Source organism: Danaus plexippus, chromosome 5, assembly GCF_018135715.1.
Source record: "Danaus plexippus chromosome 5, MEX_DaPlex, whole genome shotgun sequence".
Lineage (NCBI taxonomy): Eukaryota > Metazoa > Arthropoda > Insecta > Lepidoptera > Nymphalidae > Danaus > Danaus plexippus.
This window is the reverse complement of record NC_083539.1, coordinates 979,164-1,000,650: the sequence shown is the minus strand read 5'-3', so window position 1 is coordinate 1,000,650 and position 21,487 is coordinate 979,164. Positions and strand designations below refer to the sequence as shown.

At 30.6% G+C, this 21,487-nt stretch overlaps 1 protein-coding gene across 2 annotated transcripts in view; it reads left to right on the top strand.

The window, feature by feature from the left end:
- LOC116769064 (uncharacterized) overlaps nucleotides 1–2,181 on the top strand; it is a 123,425-nt gene extending 121,244 nt beyond the window's left edge. For both annotated transcript variants that reach the window (XM_061528635.1, XM_032660039.2), the window contains exon 8: nucleotides 1,775–2,181. In XM_061528635.1, the coding sequence (XP_061384619.1) occupies nucleotides 1,775–1,860 (86 nt within the window). In that variant the 3' untranslated portion in view covers nucleotides 1,861–2,181. The remainder of the gene's footprint in view (nucleotides 1–1,774) is intronic.
- The last annotated feature ends 19,306 nt before the right edge of the window (nucleotides 2,182–21,487 follow it).

The window sequence follows — 21,487 nt, the reverse complement described above, 5'->3', positions numbered from 1 at the left end:
TAATACATTTCTAGAGTATGGGTATAAAACGATAAGGCTTGCTGAGAATAACTTGAAAAATGAATGACGTCAGTTGACATTAAAATTTTATCTTCAATATAAGTTTGGATAAAAATTACAATTACATAACTTGATGTGATTTATTTTAACTATCAACACAAGAACTATTACTTTTATCACGAGGCAAACTTTAATATCATACCAATTCCATATTGACGTTATAAGTGGGTAGGTTGTAAAAGATTTTTTAATCTTAATTCATAACCATTGTAATGAAAATGGTAACATCACTAATTTATGGTAATCTAAAACGTTACTATTAAAAACTATCACTATGTGAAGATAAATACACCAAACTATCCAACCTAATTACCTTATATAACATTTGTTTGATATAAATTCTATTATTAACTCGCGCTGTAAAACGACTCTTAATCAAACACAAAGCTAACATGGATAGTTAGTTTTAATTAGTGTATCAATCGATTCCAGTTCGTTTTTCGTTTTCAATGGGTTACAATTAACACGAACGTCATGATTCCTGACTGAATATAAATTTTATTACGCTGTTCCAAACCCCTTCCCTCTTACATGACAGAATTATATTTTACAATTCACTTTAATCCCAAGCACATTTCATATTCAAATTGGAATTATAACGCTAAGAATCAAGGCCGTAAAAGACTCTAGTCAAAAGCAGTAACTTTAATATTACTATTGTTTAATTTCAACAGAGACCCGAAGTACTTAGAGGTATTAAAGTTTTAAATGAAAACCATAATTACAATCGCCGTGTTCAAGAAATCCTGGGTTGACCTATATATAAACGTTAATTGTAAAAACAAAGAACAGTTGAATATGAATTTAATATTTTATATGTGCCAAATGAATTTAAATGAGGCAGTGTGAGTGACGTTATCTTTAATATTAATACAGCCTTTTGTTTTAAACTGTTAAAATAATAAAACTGTGTGTACTTTAATGTCTATATATTTAACGTGAATACATAACGGCAGCAGTTCGAACAAAATATTTCAATATATGCCCACGATAAATATTACTGATAGTGTTTTGTTTTAAAACGAAAGGAATAGAAACTTTGTTAGAAAAATTACATTCGAACATGTAATTACTAAGGAAGAAAGTAATTGTACAAAGTATATGTTATGAAGTACGCCTAAAGCTCTTAGAATATGTATCGAAATAGCGTAGCAATGAACAGGAAGTCATAATAATGATATTACTGTTACCAAAGAGGTCATTGAGAGGGTAAATTATTGCTCTACGCCTCATTAGCGAAGACAATTTCCTCTGAGCACAGAGAATGATTGTTGGGAAACAACTTTCAGCTTTGACGTGTGTCACTTTGTTAAGACAGAAAAGTGATTGTTATGATAAAATTTACTGTTGGTTTGTATGCTTATTTTAGTTGTTAATATATGTGGTGAATTATTGATGAAATTTTGTTACGGTAATGAACCTATTTGAAATGTATTTAGATAGAATTGTTTTCTAGCATATGTGATAAATATCACCATATTGGAAAATGAAATTTCCAATAATTGGTGTCGCTCGCATTTGGTTTGCTTTATCATAGTAATTAATTATATTCGAAGGACGTATTTGTTTAAACCTTTCTCATTTCGTGTGCGAACATTAATTTATTTTTGCATACCGAAAGCCTCAATACTTATTGTGCCTGCAAACCTAGTTGACATTGTAAACTCGGTTGCATGTAGCATTGATCATAAATTTTATTGAATTCTTTTTACAGTGACGTCACCCGGTTCCGGAGCCAAACTTCGCGCTTGCCAATTCCTCCTCCTACTCCACATTATTGTGTGGGCTAACAATACATAGGCATAGCCGCCGTATGTGTACAAATGTATTTCGTCGAAGTGACAAAGTGAAATGGAACGAAAAACAGAAAATGAAATCAAGAGATCTAACTGAATTGTTCGTATCGTTATTAACATCTGATTGGTCAATTCAAATGGTTTCCCTTTCATTTTATCGCTATGAAGAATAATTATAGTCTATATAATATAGATACGCCATAGATGTACTCGATTCTGGTCAAGAAGTGAATTATAAATAGTTAATTATACCTAAATGAGCTAATTATACCAAAGAATGTAAAGACTAAGAATATTGTTGATTTAATACAAATTATATGTCAAATTGTGTGTATTTATTTTGTCTGTTCATACAGATATGAAACCCATGATAAGTTTTGGACAGTAAATTTGATATGAACAAAATATTGCTCATACTAAAAAGTTTTATAATAATATTAATTTTAGGGAGTCATTTAATTTATATGAAATACGAAAATATTATTTACACAAACGTAATAATGTTCCATCTTAGAAGATGGGTGACGTAATAAATAATGTCACGTTTCGTGTCAGACAGTCACTTCTGACAGAACAAAGTGACAGTTTATACACATGTCAGACACCTTAGAAGGAGGACGGGGTGATTTAATAAATCATTTCTGAAATAATTATTTTATAAAATTTTAATCTTTGAAAGTCGGTTAAACATTATACGTTCGTTCATCGATAATTTCTAATATGATTTAACTTTTTATTACCAACAGTAAATAAAAGTGTCTTTTATCATTTACGAATGTTTTAAAAATATTTCATACACATCCAACGCATCGGTTTTTGTTTCAACTGAGAATGAATATGGAGTGTATTCGATGGCAATGTGATTAAAAAGTTCATTTGCGAGACTACGAATTTATTGCGTTCAGAGCAAACAGTGGCTGATTCATATTTACATTCTTGGTACGTAACAGTTTTAGATATTTTATAATTCATGAATAAAACATTACTTTAACGTAATATATTAACCGATATCCTTTACATTAAATTCAAAAAAATTTAATTATAATTCTATATAGGTATTTGTAATGATGATAGTAAATTTATTACACCGATATGGGAATTTGGTGAATTCATAATCCGAGGCATTCTTAGTTTTTTATAATAAGGTAAATTAGCAATTTTAATATTATGAAAGAGCACAGAGAAAACAGGATAGAGTTTTGTTTAATGTTTTGACTATAATAACATTTTATAAAAACTAAAATAGGTCAGAGCTGAGTTTCTTTGTATTGAATACAATACATGACATTACATAATTGGCTTTCCGTGAATGTTATGTTGAAAGAGTAAACCTCATTGCCTTATTTATTCATTGAAAATTTGATACGAAACATGACATTTTCACAGCAGAAAAATAAACGTAATAGCCATATAACTAAAATTATTTTTATATAATTAAAATTATTATACGTAGAAGGCATACTCTACAGTTTAGAGTTGAAATTTTAAACAAATAATACTACATAATGGGCCCTGAAAAGAAAAACCCAGTAACCTTCTTTGTAATTTGGTAACAACCCAAAGCTATCATGTTTCTTTACCGATATTTTTCGCGGTCGGCTTTTGTTTTGATCTGTTTTAAATTTCCGTGAATGATATTCTGGAAAATAATAAGTAAACTGTTTATTTATATTGATTTAAAGCGACTATAACTCTGAGCTGTCGTCGTAGTCATTGGGTTATTATTGGCAAAGCCTAGATTGTCGAGATCAATTTCTCGATAATTGGCTTACAATTAATAGTGCTATAACGATAACATTTCTGAGGTATATGTTAATGTTCTCATTAAATTATGTGTGAGCAAATGTTGAGATAAGATAGCATTAATAATGAATGACTGTATTTTTACTTATACTGTTAATTTTTAAGCACTTTCTGAGTATTCCATTGGATTGTTAACCTATACAATATTTTCTTCGCAAACTAGTATGTTTCATATTTAGCACTAAAGTGGTCCAATACTTTATAACATTAAGCGAAAAAACGCATTGATAGTGTAAGGGGCCTGTTAGAAATTACAGTACAGTTGTATAAATGAGACATCCAGACACAAGGTTTTTGAATTTTAAGCGTTCGGTGAAGAAGGTGAGAACGTTGCATGGGCCCTCTTATCGTTTGCCTCATAGAAATCTATGCTTACCATATGATGACTCATGGGCTTTTAGGATTTTTTAGAAGCAAAGAATATATATTCTGTTCATATTTTTATGACAAATAAAGCAAATAACAAATGAATTTGAATTGTAACCGATTAAAAATGGCATATCAGTTTTTTCTTCATTTAATATATCTTCTAACTTGAGTGGAATTGACTTTAATGTGCTCTGTTTAGTGCTTCTTAATAAGAAATTCGTTACAAGACTTAATTCATTATGGCACCATAGAAAAAATATTTAATACGAAAACTTATTACAAAAATCTTTAATCTAAATTTACTCCTTTGGTATTCCTGCGTTCCAGCAAAATTTCTCCGCCGCATCAAAGTTTTACAAACTGTTAATCAAAAAATATCCAATTGAAATTTCATAATATTATATATACGTGTAACCATAATAACTCACAATCATTTCTCACACACCCTATTTAAATAAATAAACATATTTGTTCAAACTTTTCCCATTTATATTTTATTGCGGTAAAATTTCCAAGTAACTTACTAACGAAATATTAAGTATTTTTGTCGAAGGAAACAGAATGATTAGAGTGTATTATGCCACAGGCGATTTTAATTTCACATTGATAGGTTAAATGACCATTTGCGGCAAATAGGAATGCGGAATGGCTTTTATGGGTGGACAGGTTAGGTGCATTAATCGCCCGTTTTCGGATGAGAAATTAAATTAATCGGACAAAATGTTCGTAACAAATCCAAAATGAATGAGTGTTATTGGAAATCTGTCGGATTTGTTTTGCATTAGAAATGTTCGGGTGAATTTGATAAACGGACCCATTTTCCTTATTATCCTTTCACGTGTGCCGAAAGAGAGAATAATACTTGATTTATGGATCTGATGCGTTTTCGAGTGGAATTTTCGGGTTTGATTTAATATTCTAAGTTATCTCGCCATTATTATTATATAACTCCATCGAAACAAAGAGATTATTTTCAATTTGAAAACGAACACTGATTTATTAGATAATACAATTTGGGCTTCCATTTAAAGATTTTCTATTCACTGCTTTATCGAAAGACGCGTTAGAATATTTCATTATAATATGAGAGTAACATTTCATTTGTCATTATAAAATAATAATACCACATCCATTACACTTGTTTTGATCATATCTTTAAAAAGAGGAATGCAACACCTTTCTGAGGTATTTATCATTGCATCCTTTTGTTAGCTCAAATGTTTTACCTTTTTTTAAGTAAAAGTCTTTATAATTATTTTGATAAATGTGTCCAAAATTACAGTTTACGCAATAAACACAAAAAAGTAATGAACTTAAGTTTATATCGTTGTTTTTGGTCTGTGACTAGTATATATTATGATACTTAAACATAAAAAATATAACAATATCTGATTTAAATGGACACAGTCATCGTAAATATTTGCTGAGAAGATTTTGGATTTAAAGTTAAATTAAAAACTTTCTTGTTTTTGCTGGACTCGGCTATTTAAAACGTAGCTCGAGTTTCGTATTGGAAACACGTCAAGCGTTCCGCGTCGCCATGTTTTTCTTGTTGTTTTCTTACCCACTTTGGGAAACTTCTGGATTCCACCGCTGAAGTTTCTAGCTAGCTTTTGCTCATGGGTTTTCGGAACTTTTTATCAGCGTTGTTACTATGCAAACCTGTCAAAACTTTACATAAATATAAGTTAAATAGGTTTTAGACAATTTAAATTTCATGTATAACATAAGAGTTGTTTGTGTATGTACTTTTTTTTTATTGAATCTGGTTTGAAAAGAACCTAATATCTTCTTGGTTTATAGCATTTAGTTCTTTTTATTTTGGAAAAAGATTTGGTTTTACAAAGGTTTTCAGATCGGAATACGAGGATAAACTAGAGTAATAACTACCGCGTGATTTGATGAATCTTGTTGTATACAAAAAAGTTAATACCTAAATAAGTGGATATATTTAATACAAGTATAGACTTCAATAGTAATATTCCTTTTTGGTTTTGCTGCAATCAGTTTAAAAATTTATGTCTGATGTTCTAGAGACAAAAGGTAGGAGTGGAAATAAGTAGCTGTTGAAGGTATTCCGTGGAAAAAAGTAATAATACTTTATGCGCAAAAAGGACATTACGGAAAAAGCATTTACATGTAATACCAAAAAAAAAAAACTTCAGCGCGTTGTAAAAACACTCACCCGTAAACTGAATTTAATCGGAGTTCCGCTAACTTGCAAAAAGTTTCGAATAATAAACAATATTCTCTTGAACTTTCCACATTAAAATCGGTTTATTATTCACGGAACGAGTTCGACCGTTTATGGCATTAAGGATGCAAGGCTCGTCGAGGACGTGTTTCAATTAATTATATGTTATGTTCAAATTTAAACATGAAACGCAAACAGGAGATAACACCAAAAAACAAAGGCTCCAGTCGTTTTGTGACAACGTTTATTTTAAATGGGCCTTTATGGGAAGGACTTTTTATGCAATCATCTTTTAAGGTCACAAGCTGCAGTCGTGGTTTAAATTTTTCTGTGTAAATGACAACAATTCTATTCACAACATACAATTTTAACATGAAACTTTTAATAGAAGTCTTTTTTAATTCAATATATATATATGTTTCGTAATTTATAAGAGTTCAATATTTGGTTTTTCGGTGGTATAAACAATTCTGCATCGACTTTAATTCTAAAATGTATTCTAATAATATTCGTACTAAAGTAGTGCTAATATGAAAAAGTTTGTTGCCAATTTTTCATAATATAATATTTTTATTTGATTGTTCACGATACTTCAATAACACTGCTCTTAATGAGGTTCTAAAGGAGGTATATCATGTTGTTTGGTCTTATTTTAAATGACATATAAAAGATTATATAGACTTATTCAGCCACGTCTACTGCCTTAGGCATTATCGTATTATTAGTGGATGTTGTACACTGGTTAAGATTTTTCTCGTACAGAAGACTTGCAGTTTATGAAAGCATCTTTAAAACGTTATTCGGTCCAGGTAAAAATATGAATCGACATGACCGATATTAATGTAATAAAAAAGCACATAGTTACATATACACATTTTGTAATTTTGATACAAAAAGGTTTTTGTAATTTTGAATGAACGTGAATGCGATAGTATTTATGTAAGCGGTTGCTCCAAAACCCTACGCGTGGAACGAAGCGAATAAATGGAGCAATAAAGAAAATTTTGCAATATTATACTACATTTAAAAACATTTCTTCACAAAGTATGTTTATTCATACGTATAAGGTTTTTACAACACCATCACGGAAAGTATTTGATAGATACTTTGTAAAACAGTGCCAAAGAATATAACCTAAACAACATTTTTCAACAAAATCATGAATGGGACTTTTGAGGAATTCTTAAAAGATAAATGTTTAACGTTAATTTTATATACCAATCCGAAAATGAGAAAAACATATTTCAGCACAAACCAACTCGAAACAGTATGTAAAAAATCTTTTTACCCTGGTTTTTAATTGTTGCGAACAAAAAAATCTAAGTATCCTCAAGGTTCGTTTTAAAACATTGAAACTTCCAAACAATCGGTTAAAAAACTTTAGGAAGTTTTTTGTAATTATTTGATATAATTATATGTGTACTTTAGACCTTTCTCAACTGTACCTAAACCTGAGACAAGGATTGCCTCTTTAGGCTTTTATTTAGTGTATGTATCTGTGAATGTAATTCAACATTAAAGTAAACTTTTAAGAAATTAAGGATGATAATTTTTAATGATATCTAAGACTTATGCCAGTAATCATTTAATTAAAACTAATAATTTTCGGATTTACTACGCGTATTTTATTATTTAAAAAACTAAATAATCCCGACGTTTCGGTTACTTTTCAGTAACCGTGATCACGCGCAGACGAGATGTGAATGTCTGTCAGTTAGTCCTGTTGTTTATCAACTACCACCAACGATTTCTTAATTTTCTGGCGCACCACTCTGATGCCGGCAGAATGCGCTTACGGTGTAGCGAGGTTTTGCGGTGTTGGTCATGGAAATGGGATTTTACATTTTTAAGGAGGCGCTCCCAGAGGTGTTGGATAGATTCAAGCCATCTTCTCTATTGAAATTAGGATGTTTTTTAATTTCAATAGAATCGCGGATTAACTTCGGTACCTAGCTTGGTTTATCAAACCGAATGCAGTAGCCTGGTTTGTTCATTTTGTATTCACACACTGCTGACTTCGACGCGCGCCTATTTTTGATATCTGAGATATGTTCTTTCACCCTTGTACCGATGCTCCTCTTTGTCTGTCCAAAGTATGACAATTTTTACGTTGGCAAGTTAGTAAACTAACAAGAGTCATTTGAAAAATAAAGAATGTTTAAAAAACGAAGTGAAAAACTTTAAAAAACCCATTTGATGAGAATTTTAATTCAGACTTTTGAAAATGAAAAATGTTATCTGTTTTTATGTTAAGGAACGTTTTGGACTAAAATCTGTTATTTCTAGTTTTGTAATTTCCATTGCGGGAGAAAAGTTGAAATTACAACTTTGGTGCACATGGCTTGGCTTTTGTATCACCATAAGATAAAGATAACATATTCGTTATAACAATATGAGACTCGACATATTCTCTAACATTGGAATAATGAAAAAAAAAGATTAATATGTAGAAAAATTACACATTTATAAGAGAAAAATAGTATCAAACGCAAAATGGCAATTAATTGTTAAGTCTACTAAAACATCATCTACAAGTTTTTTTTTATCATTTAAAATAAAATTAGAAAACATCTCACTCTAAAATTATCTTCCAACTAATTGGAGTTACCAGGATGGGAAGATATTAAGAAAAATTTTAGATCCTCAATTTTACTGTTTTAACTTTGTTAATTTAGTTCAATTGATATATTTTGAAATATAAATATAATCAGAAACGAAACGCAGATGAAACGTTGAAACGTAAATGAGAGGTGAGTGACAGCAAAGTTCATCTACAGCTGGTCTAGAGATTATTCTTGCTCTTGGAATAATTGTTTCCAGGCCCTCTCGCGAGACACCAAAAGGTAGCTTGTTCGATCCTAATTGTGGACTCGCCAGACTTTTCGTTAACTTCGATGCTATATCAAGTATATGAAGTAAAAATATATAAAATGCGTCCATAATCGGAAACAGTTAATTAATTATAATGTTAAATAGTTATTTTATTAATTGATAAACCAAACAAAACACATTCTTCTTTTTTAATCATGAAAATATTAAAAAGGCTAAAAAATGAGATCTAAGACGTTCACGAGTATTAATTCAAACGAAACTAATATTTCTCATCTCGTCTGCCTGTGATCACAGTTGCTGCAAAGTAACCGAAATGTCAGGGGCATATAGCTTTTTACAAATAATAAAATTACGCGTAGTAATCCCAAAATATGATTTTCCAACTATTATTGTTTTGATTTTAAAAGTAATGCTTTAAACATATTAGACTCATTTTCTATGCAACACGTTTCAAACTTCCAGACCGTATCAAATTTCAGTTTTCCGTGTCTGAATTCATCTGTTTCTTTAGCGGACGTAATACGAATGCAATGACGGTATCCTAATTACTAGTTCTTAGCTAAATGAATTTCTCTCACGGAAACTACTCACGCGATATTTCTATTCTTTCATCATCATGTTTGTGTGGTTATTTATTTTCATAAATTTGATGTCAAATTAAGCAAAATCTAAAATTTTTATAGGAATTTTGGGTCAAGAATCCTCTAATGAGCGTTCAGAAACAGAAAGCAAAGTTTTGAATGTAAAATTTATTTAATACACGAAATACTTAGGTTTCTGGGAGAGAAAAATTCACATACAAACCGCATACACTTACAATGAACATAATATGTTATGTAAACATTAAAATTACGTTTTCTAAACAAAAAAATATACCTTATATATTTAGTTACTGTAGTCATATAACTCAAAGTAAAAAGATTTTTGGACTTTAATCCAGCAAAAAAAATAAGCACGATAAGTAGTTAAGGTGTGGGTCGATTTGAATGGTTAATATTAACACAAATTGCTAAACCAGGACACTAAATCAAAATTTCAAATCATGCCAGACCGACCGGGGTTTTAGCATGAAATCGCATTCATCAAAACTTGTGAATTAGCTCCCTTTACTAATTAAACCTGTCGGTTGTTAACTTCGTCGACCTCCCCAGGGCTCGGATCTTGCGTAAATATTGAGATGAAATAAAACTTTTATTATGCCTTTATAGGCGTCTAATATCCTTTTGTAGAACAAAGTTGATTTTGAGTTTAAATTCGTTTCGACTTGTGTTTGGTTGATAAAGTTTTCAGTATTAGCGATATAGTTATTTCAACCAAACCCATCCTGTTATCATATATATTTTAAATTCTACCAAGATAATGAGTAAGACCTGTAATTAAGTAATTTCAGTTATTAATAATAAACACTTACACACATACACACACACACGCGCGCGCGCTCGTGTGAACGCACGCACAGGTATATATATTTATATACATATTCCTATTTTATTTACTAATTAATCTACTTTTTGCATTGGAACAATACAGCAAACACTGCGCCGGTGTTAACTATATAGGGTTGAATACATTTTTAAATTTCAAAATAGTTATATTTTATTTTGATTATTTTGGATTACAGTTATTATTTTTAATATCCAAGAATCTTATAAAATAATTCTTAAGACACAATAGTTGTTTTTCTAATATTAACTAATATCTTTTTAAATGTTGAACTAATCTTTTTTTTATTAATTTGATTATGATTTTATTTTTTAAATAAAACTATAATGATATCCCCAAATAAATAATACATGATGACAGTCACCAAATTTTCATCACTCGTAATAGGATCTTGGAGGTAAGCTTTAAACTTACACACACATACCTCATGACGAACAAAAATTAAACATTTAGCAAATAAAGGTTTATAGTATTCATCAATGACAATAACATAACATATTCTCTTCAACATTTTCAAACCTTTTAAATATCACACACATAATGTCAATATCCCTCTTATTTAATTCACGTTCGTCTGATATCTTCGAACCACTAGTGGTCCTATAGTCACGTAGAATGCCATTATCTTTTACTATTATATTCATATTATGCTCTTTTAGCAGTTTGTCTTTACAGCATGGTCATTTCGTACTTTAGTTAAAGCTTTGTTATAAAAATTCTAATTATTGTTAACGCTTTTTAATAGGATATTGCTATTTGTCTAACAAGGATATAAAATGATGCAACTAAATTATGCTTTTTGAAATGTACCTCGAACGCGTTGCGTACTTATTTTATGAGCTTGTGTATTGTGTTTCAATGAGGAAGGTGTAATCAATTTATATTAATATATAACAGCAATAAGTTAATATTTAATTTTGTAGTTTGTTATTTGTCAATGTAATAACGGTTTTAAATGTAACGACAAGAAAAGGTACACTTAGAACTACTTCTGCTTCTATCGGGTAGTCCTCGAGACTATAAACAGTCATTCCTTTAAAAGAACTTTCATTACCATCCAAAAGGTCTCTAAAATCTGATAAAAATCTCATCAAGATTTCGGTCTCAACTCAAAGGATGGAACACACGAAACCTAGTTACCGACTAAAGCACGCCTGAGGTCTTTAGTTATTCCACATGCGATCCTATCTTTAAGAACAAAGTGCTCTCGACTAAGCGTGAATTGTATTTTATTAGTTTTAAGGCGTGCGCTCTATAATAGTTACGTACAGGTATGATGGGAATTGGAAAGCTGGATAAAGATAAATCGATAAGTATAAGTTATAGTTATCTCATTACTATAGTATCTATAACATTAGTTTCTTATTGGGTGTTGGAGCCTAAAAAAAACAATTACCCAAACTGTGTCCTTGAAATATTTATTGAAAAAGTTAAAGAATATCACCAGGGACAACCACTATAAGGATAAAATATAACATATCATGTTACTGTACGCAATGTGCTCCACCAGCATCTCGTTGTGGGAACCAAGGAGGTGCCTATACGAATTTTAATGAGAATGCTTTCCTTACAAAATGGCCATTATTAAGGTATTCTTGCAATTCTAGTCTTATTTGTAGATGAAATTTATATAGTAAATGACTAAGTAAATCTTCGTAGTCTTCCTGTAATTATCAGCTAGCCGTGGACTGCAAATACATGTTCAGAACAGTAGCAGTAGACAGTAACTTACATTAAGAGCAATTAGTCCATCATTCATATACAATGAAGCTATTTATATTCTAGCCATTTCATTTATTTTTTTGTTTAATTTTTAATACCTTTTTTAAATACTGATTAGTATTGACGATGACTGAAAATTTTCCTATTTTCAAATTATGTTTTGATCTCCTTATTAACTGACAACCCAAAAATTTTATAGATTGATATTATTTTGTGCCTTATTTTATTTATGCTTTTATATCTGCTTATCTCTATAGTTATGATTAGAGGTCACTGATACAATTTTTTTCATGAAATATTAAAGCTAATGTAAAAAAAATGGAATAAACAGAAATGAGTACTCTAAAATATTATTTACAAACATTCCCTTTTTATTTGATACAATACAATACAATATCTGTAATCAATTATAAATAAACTTCCTACTTTTTGCGAATTTCGTGATGTAACACATACAAATAATCATACGATAATATTAAAATGTTATATTTTCAGTTCAATGATTCTGTTCTTCAAATATTTTTTTTTGCTCTCTATATAATTATTGGAGCATTAGTCTGACTTCTTTTACTTTTTGACGTAAGTATACCATTAGTTTCAAAGTGAGCTTTGTGCATCAATTCAAATGAAAAATTCTTTGATTAAAATAATGTTCATCGTTTTTTATTATGGTAGATTTCATCTGTCTGAGGGGAAAAAATGTAAATTTACACATGGCCTGGTCTATGTTAAGTGGCTAAGGTTACCTATGGACATATTTACTCTCACCGGGCCTAGAGCCCTTTCATTTGGACGTATCGTATCGTATCGCTTATAATTTGGAAGTTTCTAAAGAAAGAGTGAATAGGCTTTAGCTGATAAAAGTATAGATTTGATATAAAAGTCTACAATACCTACCATCACACGAGATTATAGCTATGTACTCTATTCCTACTCCTATTGTTATAAAAAAAAATAACGTAGGAACTTTGCTAGTGTAACGTTGCGTAATATTGAAATAATTGTCTAAGGAAAACGACATAAGGAGAATCTTTCAAATTTTATGCATTATATCCAATCTAGTAAGATTGCAGTAGCAAACAGTGGTGTGCCTATAAAAATTTGCATAAGCATAGCATATATCTTCTAATTTAAGTCCCTACTCACGTCGATGGATTCTAGGTCGTAAGTTTTGGAACCCAGTGGACTCGTGTGCTTGGTTAAGTAAGGTGTCTTGGTGTGAAAATCTTTATGTACTTAGTTTTTTGTAAGCTACTAAATTGATTCTGAATTAGTCCAATCCGGGACTTCTTTCTTGATGCTGCTCCTAATTCTTTCGTTGGTATTCAGGAGTACGTTCCAGGGTGGCGGTGGATTGGGAATTATTGATTTCAGAGAGAAGTGCATAATAAAGGAAAGATTGCTTCCTATATCCCAAAGGAATAAAAGGTGATTAGCAGACTATTATTCGTATAAGATAACCAAAACATTGATATCCGGGGCTAAAAACAGGTAGAATAAAGGTAAGGGCGACCGGATCTCTCTCTCTTATTTGGAAAAACGCCACTTCACGTCAATCTCCTTTGATGTACACGCCTCATCAAGCCGACCCAAGTAATAGATATATTACTAACTTTGTAAGTACATATAAGTAAGTAGTTGTAGTATTAAGTAAGGTAAATAACACGAAAATGTGAAGTATATATGGATATATTTTATAATTCAATATATACTTTAATTGATGCCATATATATAAATTTATATTAAGAATACTTAGCACTTATTCCGTTCCAAACAATTGTCCGCTGAAAAATTTAATAATGTCTGTTCGTAAACGTAAGCCCTGTTCAATACATCGCCAAGCTCTAATATCTGTTACAAAACAAATCAAAAAGCAATATCTTAATAGGTAACGCTTATTGGGCAGAACTTCCTTAAGGAATATAACTTAATATTAATATAATATATTTTATTTTAAGTACTTTAAATGATTGCAACTTTATGAAACTTATTACTTAGTTAAGGTACTTACCAAGTAATAAGTTTAATAAAGATCTTATTAGACTTTCAGGTATAAATGTTGAACTCATAATCAAACTAATAAGCACTAAAGATAAAATCCTATAAAACTATCCGACAACTTCAGCATCCTGCTTTCATATTTTATGCGAACTTCAAGGCTGGCAAGATTTTCTCGGAAGAGCTTTGAGTTTGTATCCAATGTGATCATTTAACAATATGATTACACTATGTTGTTTCTATCTCCTTTAGGCTTTTATTATTTACATAGCTTTATGGTGTCAATTATAAAAATATGATAATTATAAGTCGCATACTATTTCTCTACCACACGTGTGTTTTTAAATTCAACTAAGTAGTCCTTATTTTGGAGGTTGATACGAGGCTTTTAACATAAAAAGATTAATTTAGAAATACTGAGTGTAACAAGTGTTCTTGTAGAAAAAAAATTACTGAAAGTAATTTTTGCTCAGACAAAATGAAGTTTAGCTTATTTTAATATTGTTCTAGTATAATAAATTCGTTACATCCGTATGATACTTTGCTGCTATCCGTAGATAAGTAAAAGCAACTCAAAAATTTTCTTTTGATTCTTAATTCGTTTTCTAAAAGCTTATTAAAATTAAATAATTAACTATAACGGTTGAAGAAGAGTTAAAGTCGATCATCCTAAGAATTCAGATGCCACGACTTGTTTTAATTATTAGGTATAAATGTTCAAAACTTTCTCATATTGCTTTGAAAAATAAATTTGTTATTTAATCATCCACAAAGAATAGTTTAGCAGACGTTGTGTTTAGTTTCAAAGTGTGTGTTGACAAATTTTTGTTCGTAAAATATTTAATATATCTTAATCATATAGTTACGTCTGAACGTAAATGAAATAAAATTAGTTTAAAAAATTACAATGAATTTAAGTTATTCATCATGTACATACATCTTTAATCGCTATTTAAGAACAAAAATAATTCGTACAGTGTAATACTTCAGCTACTTTAGAGAAAAGTAAGTTCCCTGCAATGAGGCACGAATCTAAGGAAACTTAAAATTTCTCCTACCATTCCAAAGTATTTACTCCAAGAAGGCTACGAGTTCATTTAGAGTGAATGCTATTTAAGTTAAAATGAAGAAATTGTATTACAATGCAAATTACGAAAATGAAACTCATAAAACCCTATTATTTAAAACGAATTTTGTAATTGAGAACATAATTTTGTAACCACTCGAATGCATTGTTGATTCGACATTTTTATTCAGACTATAACAGGCTAAGAAAACTTTTTATTTTGTATAATATTCAAACGCAACTAGATCAATATTTTGATAGAAACAGGAGAATTTAATGTATTCATAATAAAACTATTGTAACACAAAAAAAATATCTATAATGAAGAAAAATTCCAAATGAAATTCATTCTTCATTAAAGTCACATTTAAAATACTTTTATGTTTAAATAAGCGACACTGTGTAAGACTTTTTGTTCCTTTATTAAAATAAATTATTTAAAATCACTTTATATTCTTTTTATTTCAATTGTTTTTCATTTTGAAATATCTTTCTAGGTACTATTTAAAGAAAAGATGATAAAAACTGTAAGGATACATAAAGTTATCAAAGATGCTTGTATGTTATGTAATTATTTTAACCAAGACTTCAAGGAAACTCCGAATAGCAAAATAAAGTTTCCAATGAACCAAAATGTATATATATAGGGAACACACATTTAATTTGAACCGAACCTTTAAATTTCCGAACGCACCCGAAATGACGCTAAAGCGATAACATCTGGTTTGCTCACTTTCTACGCAGGAAAGATTTTGTCGATGTGACTTGTGTCTTTGTAAATTGAATTTAACTTATTTAAAATGTTTTGATTTAAGATAATAATGAGTGTGTTCTATTTAAAAGTACTGGCTTTATACGACAACTTTATTTTTTTGATAATTTAGTTAGAAACCTAAATTCAGAAGTGGGATACCATTCACGCCATTCACGTTCAAAGTTATATTTATATAATGCTTTCTTGATTGCATAAAAACGTAATAAATAAAATAAAATAAAACATACAAACATACAATTGTCTGCTTATAAGTATTATTTGTGTGTGAATATGACTGGTAGACAACATTAGTCTCGCAACAAGTACCGTGGACAAATCAAGGATCGGTGGTCTTGGAACAGAACTCGATACTAGAGTATAACGTATTCCCAGCCTGCATCACGATTGAGAAGTAGGACACGTTCTTGGTCAAACCGTCGTTATCTTGAAAGTGATAGAGTTATGAAAATAACTTTTAAATCAATCCTATTAAGTTTAAATACAATTGAAACTGAACGCACTGCCTCGAGTAAAGCGACTCTTAGCAACGAAGTCCGAAATAACGAAACTGGTGGGTTGTAAAATCTTTCACTGGAAAATTAAAAAGAACGAACAAGCAATTCATATTAAGGCATCGTCTAACAGCTACAAATTTGTTTTATTAATAGTAGACGCATTCGGTAAGTTCTGTTTGCTCTATTCAATTTGTAAGGATGTTGGAGAGCTTAAGCGCACATTTACCAATACAGTCTTACCCTTTGGCTTGTCTAAGCTTATCGTAACTGACCGTGGGCGAGTTCAGTTGCAATATTCATTTAATAATACTCGAAATACATAGTTGGCAGGTAGAAAGAAAACAACAAAAGCTTCGGCATCTAAAATTGTAGTGGTTACTGACGCCACGACACTTATCATCTGATAACTATTTCGTGACGTCACTATCGAGATGTCTGAAAACCCATAATAGCTGGCGGGATCTGTACAGATCGAGAGTTCACAGGCTGCTGATACAAAATCTAGTCATACAAGGCTCAAGTAAATTGTCAGAGAAGGATACCGCGTTCTCATAATATTAATTATATAATTTTCTGAATTAAATATTCAGAGTTCAAAGGCAAACTAGACCCTGGTGTACGTGGACCCTATCAGGTAGTTCAAGTCGTTTCCAGTGGCTGCTACCAGTTCAATATTATCAGTGGTGCGTGTTGGAAAACTACACAAGCAGCAGTTGAGTATATGGTACCTGTAAACCGAGAGTGGTGTTCTGAATCATGCGCATTTCTTAAGAGTGAGTATCTAGTTGCATATCGCAAGCTGATAACTGGCTATGACACATAACCATATAGTGGACGTGCGATTCAGTGATGCCTCCGTCCGTAGAGATAGGCCTATAATCATAGGCAGCTTAGACTATCTTATAACTGAAGAGTTGACGCGCGATTCAGAGATGCCTCCATCAACCGCTGACAGCGGGGACGCCATCTGTCTGGTTTGTTTACAGATGCAGGCTTGGTGTTCGGCTCGACGGAACCTCGCTACGAAAAGTGGTGTAAACAGGAACACAAATTTTAAGGGCCCTCACAGATTTTATTTTTATTTTCATACGTTACAGCATTTTCTTCGTGTATCTAACCAATGAGATTATCACAATCTCCGAAAGTATTCAAGTTTTCAGATGACGACGTAAATGACCTTAGACTGCAGTCATCATCATCGTCCCTCCAACCAAATACAACACAGCTGGATGTACTGGCGACCCTTAAGCTGCAGGCAGGCTTCACTATCAACTAATCTTAACGAGAACCGCGCCGAGGACGACGTTTCGTCAGGAAAGGCCGATTTAGGGAACACACATTTAATTTGAACCGAACCTTTAAATTCCCGAACGCACCCAAAGTGACTCTAAAGCGATAACATCTGGTTTGCTCACTTTCTACGCTGGAAAGTATTTTTTCGATGTGACTTGTGTCTTTGTGAATTGAATTTAACTTATTTAAGGTGTTGTGATTTAAGATAATAATGAGTTTGTTCTAGTTGAAAGTACTGGCTTTATAAGACAACTTTATTTTTTTAATAATTAGAAACCTAAATATATATATTTAAAGCATTCTGAGCTCACAACGACATTTTATAGATAAAAAATCCTCGGTATCATCAAAAAGAATATTTAATTTTAATCATAATAAAACTCGTTTAAAATATGTCTCATTTCAGTTTTATTTGTTATAGTAAATAAAAATATATCACTTTGAAAATTAAAGTTCTTTTCTTGCGATTCATTATTTTAGATATAACCGCAGACGCAAAAACTTTATATATATCAATAAAGTTTTCGTATTTCACAACCAGTTGTGTGTTTATTTGCAAAGTTTTGAATTAATAACACAAATAGATAACTTTTGCGTAACGTTATAGTTTCGAATGAATAATTTATGTTACAGTTTTATCGTTTGGAAACAAGTGATTTACGGCTCCCGTTTATCTTCTAAAATAGTTAATATTTGAAATGTTTAATTTATTTTCTGTATATGATAGTGTGTGTTACATAGTTAAGTTACTGGCGGCTGTAAAAATTCAACATACGATTCAACGTACTCCAAAATTAGTATGACACTATACTTCGTTCACGAGAAATGGACAAAATGACAATGTTTTATGGTCATGTTATAGATACGTTGGCTTTATTTACAACTTCCTTCCAGGTCGTAACAAAATACCGTCGTAACAAAGTATTTTTATTGTTTATTGCTTTCAAGACCTTTCACAGGACGAACTGTAAATTTGCCACATGCTAAACATTACTCAGTACATAACCTAAAGTAACTTGTGCTTAAGACTATATATAGTTGCGACTGTATATGTCTATCGAACAGTGAAACTAAAGGTTGCATATAATAATATCAGTCTCTCAATAAGATACGTTAAAAATAGTTTTTAATATTGAAATACAACAATACACAATATTATACATATATAATATTGTGTATTGTTACAATACAATACAACAATACACAATATTATATATATATAATATTGTGTATGTTGTATATATATATTTATTGCTGAAACACGGAGACAGATTTTGTTGAATGTTTTTTTGGCTTTTATATACAACCGCTTTAGAAAAGAAAAATTCGTTTTCATATGAAAAATGCTAGTATTGTTACAAAATCTAATTGTAGCTTACACTATCTTTATTAATACTACGTGTATGCTTTCTCAAACTAAACACTAACCGTACGTATTTTTTCCATTCAACGGCCGTCTCAGATATTAATTTCTCAGAAACTAAAAGCGTTATTTGATGATTTTATATACATTAATTTAAAAGTAATCTTGTAATTTTTTTTAAAACCGCATTCTTATACCAAACTCAAAAAGATGACTATCAGCAAAAGTACTCGAGTAAAATCGATATCTCAATTAACTAGGCAATGTTCTCACTATGTTGACGTAATCTCAAGCGAAGTTCCAAACTTCGCTACAATGGCTTTCCGATACAGGGTCGTTATTACGTGTTATTCATTGGGGTAGTTTCATTCATGTAATGGGCTATATTTAAAGATTTATCTTGTAAATTCACAACCCAAATATCGAGAATAACAACTGTGATAATTTGTTATTCGACTGTTTTAATTATACCATGGCTATTTTTTTATTTGATTTTCAGTTGGAGTTGTAACATTTAACCTATTATATTAAATTATAGCTTATTTTCTCGGTTGTTTATTTAGATGTTTTCTTGAAGTGCAATACTGAAGGGTTTATTTTATAACATTAACACAATATTTACAAAACTCAATTCTATTTCTAAATATCAAGTCTCACATACATATGTTCTTATGTTTGTGTACACTAACACACATCAACTCGTATTTCTTTCCATATAAAAGATGCCACAAGAACCAAATGGTTTTTGTAAAGTCCAGATAGTAAAGTTTAACGATCCGTTTCTGGACCTATTTCTAGATTCTTTTATTTAGTGCTAAGGTTATAAAAAATACTTAATATCTACCTGTAGCAAATAAACTGGAGTAAATATAAAATTATATATTAACTTACAATATTTGACGAACAAGATATATATACAAAATTCTTCTGAAAAGCAAAGAATGTTAGCATTAAAGATACATAATCGTAAATACTCTGCGGTCTTTTATAATATAATGATTTTTAATGACCACATGTTTTGCAAATAATTGTACTTCAGTTACGAAGTGGTTTCAATTTGTCATTGTCAAATACTAAATAGCACATAAACAGCTCCACGATAAACTGTTAAAGAGAATTAAATTTGGTATAAAATTAAATCCGTTCATTCAAAATGTAATCGGACGTATAACTTCGATTGATATTATAATATTTATAACATTTTACATCTCATTTCGTGTATTACGACACGATTCGATGATTTCACATTCACTATACGTAATACTTTATTCATTGCTCACATACCGTAACGGGAACGTTGGATTTCTTTTCGTCTCCACCAATGAGAAGAGCCATTCCAAAACACGCTATTAAAATTTTTTAGATATAGCTTATATAATGATATCAAACTGAAAAGACTACGGGAGGTCCGTTGCTACTGAGAAGACCGGCCTTGGCGAGGGCCGGACTCAAGTCTCGCTGGCGATAAACCTGTAATTAATAATTAGTTGGTAGAGTGGTTCTATATAGTTCAATGTTCGGAAGATTTCAGACGAATATCTGATAATCTATGGCTTAAAACCCTCTTCTTCATCAAGTAGCAAGTTTGACTTCCTTTTTGTTAAAAAAAATATATATTTTCATTTATTAATTACACTACACTCATTTCATTATCTTAATTCTAGGATTAGTATCACATTTATTGTAATACAACTAGCTTTTCTATATTATTTAAGATTTCTTTATTATTTACACCAGCGGTAGCTCAATAAACGCAGGTTGTAAATCTTTCCATAAACTCATAAAAGTCGTCTTTACGATACGTTTACGGATACGCAACCCCAATATAAGTAGAATCTTTAAGACCGTTGTGGTAATTAAGAATGTACTTAGATTACATTTACGAACGACTTTATTACACGGATTAGTATAATGAACACTTAGAGATTCAGAGATACCCTTTTTCAAATCAACGACAAACGTCGAACAAAGCTTCCGCGGTCAAAAGTCTATTTTACGCCATTTCTATTTGTAGTGCATTACACTATCTCAATTGTGTTGCTCGAGGCGGGAATCTTTTATAAACCTCCAGCTCTTTTCCGGTAACTTCTCGAGGGAATATATAGAACCCTGGACCTATGCGGTAGAAGAGCATTATGTCAAAATATTTCCATAAAATTTCTTATATTTGAAGAGAAAATTATATGCTGGCATACTTTTCTGAAATGTAATATTTCTTTTTTATATTAAACATGTATATGCTAAATGTAGGGCTGAAATGTAATTATCCCGAATTGTTT